Below are 6,083 nucleotides of genomic sequence, written 5' to 3'. Positions count from 1 at the left end.
TTTTAAATTTATTGTTTAAATAAAACTTATTTAAAACATCAACACGACGTACACACAACACAATAATTTGCCATTGATAAGCGGGGAGGGTCGGGTCGCCAGGCCTAGAGTAGGTTGGCCTGTCCCATCACCTTCAAGACTTGTGGGTTGGGTTGGCCAACCCATATTTTTTTTATACACTTTAATCTATATTCTCTAATGTATAATAATATTCTAATATTCTAACATGAACAAAACATGGAGATGTAAACTTTGAAATGTCACATAGCTTTGACTATGTTGTATAACTTGAACCAAATTCTCAATTCTATGATAACTAACACTTTTATGAGACCGTCTCACGAGTCTCAATCCATGAGACATGTTAAATCTTTGATTAATGGGTCAGACCTTTGACCTCATTAATCAAAGATCCGTCTCACGAATTGAAACCCGTGAAATGGTCTCACACAAATTTTTGCCCTAATTCTAATACATACCACATTTAAACTAAAAAATATTTAAATAAATTTAGGCCCCGTAGGGAGTGATGGGTTATCCAAGTTGGTCTGTGAACCCAAGGCCAAACCAGGTACCCCACATGTTAAACATGCCGGGCCAATGAAATCTTCAACTCGACCCATCTAAAAACGGGTTGGTTCGTTTTGGCTGCTCTTATGAAATAACGAGTTGTTATACCATGGACTAAGGTGAACCCTAGTCATAAACGACATTGAATTGTGTATTTTTAGTATTAGAATTGTGAATTTTCAAAATGTAAATTGTGTTTAAGCCAAAACACATAACATAGAAGGGAATTTGTGAATACAAGACTGAACTAAATTTTAAAAAGATTAAATTATGCATTTTTAATATTGAAATTGACTGCAGTATTTGAAAGAAACTTGTAAATACAAAGTAACAAGGTAATCAATTACATATATGTTAACATTATGTGTTCGTAGTATATAAATTATGAATTTTTAAAAGATAAATTATGAACATATAGTATTTAAATTTAAATTGTGTCTACGACTCTACGCTGAATAATTTGCCTGAAATAACATTCCTAGTTTGAAATAACACCCCCTAGTACTGTAATATACATATTTATTCCTAAACAACATAAATGATCAATCCAATGCATTTCAAGCAACAGTTGCCTTATTGTAGATGTACAATCTTGAGAAGTACAAGTATGCAACGAATGCTAATGTACTAAGTCCTGCAACAAGCCAGTAGAAGTAGTCGAGATGTGCCCGGTTCAAGTTGTCTGAGAACCAACTGTCTTGTCCATCTCCACCAGTGGCATGGTCAATAATAGAAATCAGAAAGCTGCTTAAGAAGCTCCCAATGCCAAAGATACTGAGGTACAAAGAAAGGCCTACGCTTTTCAACTCGCTAGGCATTTGATCGTAGAAGAACTCTTGCAGACCGACCATGCTGAATGCTTCAGAAATGCCAACCAATATATACTGTGGTATTAACCAGCATACGTTAATGGGAAGCGTTACCTCGGGCGTGTCAACCAGCCCGTAGTCTAAAGCAGTTTGAAGACGTTTCTTCTCGACTACAGCTGCAATCACCATGCCCAGTATAGAAAAAACTAATCCTGTTCCGATTCTTTGAAGCATTGTTATCCCCGAGGGTCTCCGAGTTATTGCTCGTGCAATAGGAACCAAAACACGGTCGTATATAGGCATAACGACGAGTATTGAAAAGCAGATGATACATTGTAATGAGGCAGCGGGTACTTCAACAATTGAACCAATAGATCTATCCATTGTAGCTCCTTGCTTGGTGAACAACGTAGATGTCTGTGCAAACACTAGAGCATATCCCAAACATGTCACCCATATTGGAACCAGTCTGAGAATAGCCTTGGCTTCATTAACCTCATCAATTGTACAAGTTTTCCTATCTTCCTTTGAACCATTAGGAGCAAGCAGTGCTTTGTTAAGGAACCTGTGATTAACAAAGTTTAATGATGGGTGAATAAGGCATTATGATTGCATCGAGAAAAGAAACTTTCAGTCAAGGCTTAGAAAAGTCTATGAAGTACAGAAGCAGGCTTAAAGCCTTGACAAGAAGCCAAAGGCCTTGTAGTCGAGTGACATAACTGTGGCTTCTCAAATGAGAGGTCTCAGGTTCAAACCCTCTTTGTGCTTCAGTAAGTTGAGAAAGTATGTATGAACAGATACTATATTGTAAAAAGGAAGTATTTGAGATTAACAAATGCATTTGGACACCTTGCAAAATCCATCCTAGCCTGTTGCTTAAAGCATTGGAAAATGACAAAGCTATTGTTCAATTATGGAGTTAAAAAGGTTTACTTACATGAATTGTTGAGATCCTTTATTTGGTAGAATGCCTTGAACCTCTAGCTCCATTGATATTTCTGTTGTGCTAGTTTTGTGATTCTTAGCAGCATATATAAACACACGTCCAATTCTCACAAATGGATTTTTATTATCATTGTCTTTTTGAAAACGGTAGGTGATTGTCCCAAATAAGAAAACAATAAGTGCAATACCCATAACAACACAAGGTATTCCAAACCCAAGACCCCAACTAAGGTAGTCCTGTATATAGGTCAAAACCAAGAGTGCCACAAAAATTCCAAAGTTCATCCCAAAATACCACCAGTTGAAGAATGAGCTTTTGGCTTTATTCTCTTGTGGGTCTTGTGTATCAAATTGGTCGGCTCCAAAAGCTTGCACACAAGGTTTGTGCCCACCTTGAGCTAGTCCTACCAGATAAAGAGAAAAGAAAAAGAAGATAATTTCAAACTGTGGAGGAGAACATGTGTCCTTATCTGTAGCATCTTGGCAGTTTGACGACTTGGAATGAAGTACGGCTGATAGGGTTAGGAAGCCCAGCCCCTGCAGTTCAAAGAATCATAGATAAAGATTCACAAAAGGTTACAAGAGATGAACCAGAAAAATATTTATTAAATAATATCAACTATGAAGCTATGTTTCCCACATTCAGGTAATCAGGATGACAGGGTAATATAATATTCAGGGTGCATTATCATTCTTCTTCTTCTTCTTCTTCTTCTTCTGATTCTATTTTAGTATGAATTTGATCTTTGAAGTTGTACTAGCAGTTCATGTGAATTACAAGTTTCTGTTTCTGCCCATCCTCTCACAGCCTCACAGCCAAATAATTAGTTATATGCTTCCTTTTTCAACAGCAACCCGGTGTTCAAAACATAAGCAAGTACTAAGTCAACACATGGGAAAACACACTAAAAATTAGTGCTAAGCTATAATGCACATTGACCAAATCAGACTAAAAAGATTGGACCCAATTAATTAGCTAGCCTAACCAATGTTACAGAAAGCGCTAGGCTCTAGTCGGGCGCCTAGGCAGTTGCCTATTTATTATTAAAAAAAAAAAAACTTTCCGTTCAAAACAACGTTGTTTTGAGCAGAAAAATCAATTAAAAAAAAAAAAAAAAAGTTCCGGCTGAGTTGGCTGACTAGCAACCGCCTACACCCCTTTTCGCCTCCGCCTAGAGGGGCCTAGCCCCTAGGCCAATATTTACAATACTGAGCCTAACTTATAAACCTATATATTTTTATCTTATTTTTTTCAATGTAGGACTCTTAATAAACAGAATGAATCAATATCAAAATTTAGAGCAGAAAGGAAGCTATGAGATATCAATGGTATGAGGCATGAGTATGATATAGAAATATCAAAAGGGAAAAGTTGCAAATAAATATTTAAATAGAAAAACCCCAAAAAATTCTGAAACTTATGCCATGAATCTTTATGAGTGATTTATGGTTATACTCTTTTTCTTTAGCTAAGCTTTTTCCCATTGGGTTTTTCTTAGCCTAAGGTTTTTAATGAGGCAACATTGTATAACACATGTTTTGAAATACGTCATGTACTATTTACTAGGTTTTTCCCATAAGGTTTTTCTAGCAAGATTTTTAAAGAAAGATGAATATAATAAGATAATGGTCAATGGGAAGTGTTGTAAATATACCTATTTATGTGGCCACTACCCTAGTTTTACTCTCCCATAATTAGATACAGTTTTCTATTGTTAGTGTATATCTATATATCATCTGTTATCTAAGGAAATTGGGCTGACGGTTTTCTGAGTTCTTTTCTCTCTGCTCTTTCTCTTTGTTTTACCTGTATTTGCTCTCTTGCAATCTAAACCATACAACATCCACGCGAGGATGCCACCAATTTTACAACAAAAAGGGAAAAAAATTTAATTTTTGAAATTTCATATGCCATTTTTACCGGCAGTAATTGGCTAATTTATTTGATGGCATGTTTTTCTCTTTTTTAGTTTGGGCGTTTATTTCGGTGACATTTATTCTTTAAAACTAAAAGTCTACAGTAATCTATTAAAGTTTTGATTGAACACTATAAAATATTAAAATGGATGGCTACAAGTTAGTAAGAACAGACAGTGCTGTGGTGCTACTATGTACTAACCAGGATATATAGCACAGAGGCAGATATTATGGTCCGGTATCTACCCAGAAAAGAGTCGGCCACAAATGCTCCCAATAGAGGCAAAAGCGACGCCGTTCCCGTCCAAGCATTCACATTCTCCGCCGCCGTCGCCGTGGACTGGCCGAGCGGCCCAGTCAGATAGCTTATCAGGTTCAAACCTATCCCATAGTACGCAAATCTCTCCGCCATCTCCACGCCTAATACCACCCAAAATCAAGTTCATCAAAGCAAGAACAAATAATGGAAAATTAAAGAGAGTTGGGGTTTGACCTTACCTATGATGAAATAAGCTGATCTCCAGCGACCCGATCTGGATCGGATGGCAGGTCGGCCCTTGTAATCGACGGAACCATCAACGAAATCGTGTTGCAGAAATTGGGTTTCGGCGTCTGGAAGCTCCATTGTTGCTCCGCTGGCCATACCCTGCGGCACAAATCCACGATAATGGGGATGAGATTGAGGTCTTCATAAATAAACAACATATAATAATGAAAACACGAAAAGTAGGTAATCTTCGTCAGCAAACGTCATTATCATTTGGAGACTGACTGGCTGACCCACCACCCACCCACTCCCCAGTCCCCAACAACAACAAACAGGATATTCAGTTTTTTTTTTTTTTTTGGAAACAACAGGATATTCAGTTAAGTTCAAAAACTACTGTAGTTATTCGGAGATATTTGGAAACAGTTAGTTGGTGTAAGGTAGCTCTCCTTAATGTTTAGTTCATTTAATTGTTTTATATAATTACCTCTTTTACTAACTAGAAAATTGGAGAATTGAAAAACAAAACAAACATGTTTATTAACACAATCTTATCATTATCTACTTACATTCATTTTTATGATTACATTCATTATCATATTCTTTTAACATATCACAATCTTCTATCTTTGCTACTTTTATTACTTATTTAAGCATAACTTATTTGCTTTTATGTTTAAAGTTAGACATTATTTACATTATCAAAATTAAAAATTACTCTATACCAAGTTTTATAGTTTGATTGAATTCAATTGATTATTACTTTCTGGTAGGAATAAAATGTAATAGTTTTGATGAACTAAATTGTAATTTTTTATCTCCATCCAGAAAGGTAGCACCCTCCAGAAAGGTAGCAGCAACTCGGAGATCTCCCTCCAGATCAGCACTGAAAGTTAGTTCTCTCCAATTGAACTGGAAGTTAGTTCTCCCCAATTGAAAGGCCACAATTGAACTAGACGTTAGTTCTCCCCAATTGAAAGGCCAATTGAAAGGTTCACTGAGCTAACTCACTTCATAAGCCTGATTAACTCTTTGACCGGCTTAGGATCAACTCCTTGGCTGGCTTATGACAGTGGGATTCTTAGTATGGTGGGCAACTGTGCCTGAACAGCTATTTCAGAGCCCAACGGATGTATGCTGGCCGGTGCTAGTGGGTAACTGTGCCTGAACAGCTATTTCAGAGCCCAATGGCTGTATGCTGGCCAGATGTAGCACCAGCGTGAAAGAAAATCTCATTCAAAACATGAATATCAAGGTCCAGTGTTTGAACCTTTATATGAGCTATTTATTTTAAGATCATCAGGGTGACAAAACAAGCCAAGCCAGCAGGATGACTCTCTGTTTCCAGAATGCAT

At 36.9% G+C, this 6,083-nt stretch overlaps 1 protein-coding gene across 2 annotated transcripts; it reads right to left on the bottom strand.

Annotated features, from left to right (window-relative positions):
- Nucleotides 1–941: 941 nt before the first annotated feature.
- Nucleotides 942–4,939, bottom strand: LOC116017150 (protein NRT1/ PTR FAMILY 5.10-like). 2 transcript variants are annotated; one of them, XM_031257679.1, is made up of 4 exons: nt 4,740–4,939; nt 4,444–4,661; nt 2,317–2,861; nt 942–1,944 (listed from the first exon to the last, which is right to left on the bottom strand). In XM_031257679.1, the coding sequence occupies exons 1-4, from the start codon at nt 4,882–4,884 to the stop codon at nt 1,128–1,130; spliced, it is 1,725 nt and encodes a 574-aa protein (XP_031113539.1). In that variant the 5' UTR covers nt 4,885–4,939; the 3' UTR covers nt 942–1,127. The 2 variants fall into 2 exon arrangements, with proteins under 2 accessions (XP_031113539.1, XP_031113540.1); XM_031257680.1 differs by having other exon boundaries at nt 4,488–4,661; nt 4,740–4,882.
- Between the last annotated feature and the right edge of the window lie 1,144 nt (nt 4,940–6,083).

The sequence above is a fragment of the Ipomoea triloba genome, chromosome 4 (genome assembly GCF_003576645.1).
Source record: "Ipomoea triloba cultivar NCNSP0323 chromosome 4, ASM357664v1".
Lineage (NCBI taxonomy): Eukaryota > Viridiplantae > Streptophyta > Magnoliopsida > Solanales > Convolvulaceae > Ipomoea > Ipomoea triloba.
This window is presented reverse-complemented; position numbering and strand designations above follow the sequence as displayed.

Coding starts and splice junctions, on each gene's coding strand:
- LOC116017150 (XM_031257679.1), bottom strand. CDS start 4,884: ATGGCCAGCGGAGCAACAATGGAGCTTCCAGACGCCGAAACCCAATTT. Junction 4,662..4,739: donor ATCAGCTTATTTCATCATAG/GTAAGGTCAAAC, acceptor GGGTGGTATTAG/GCGTGGAGATGGCGGAGAGA. Junction 1,945..2,316: donor AAAGGATCTCAACAATTCAT/GTAAGTAAACCT, acceptor TGTTAATCACAG/GTTCCTTAACAAAGCACTGC.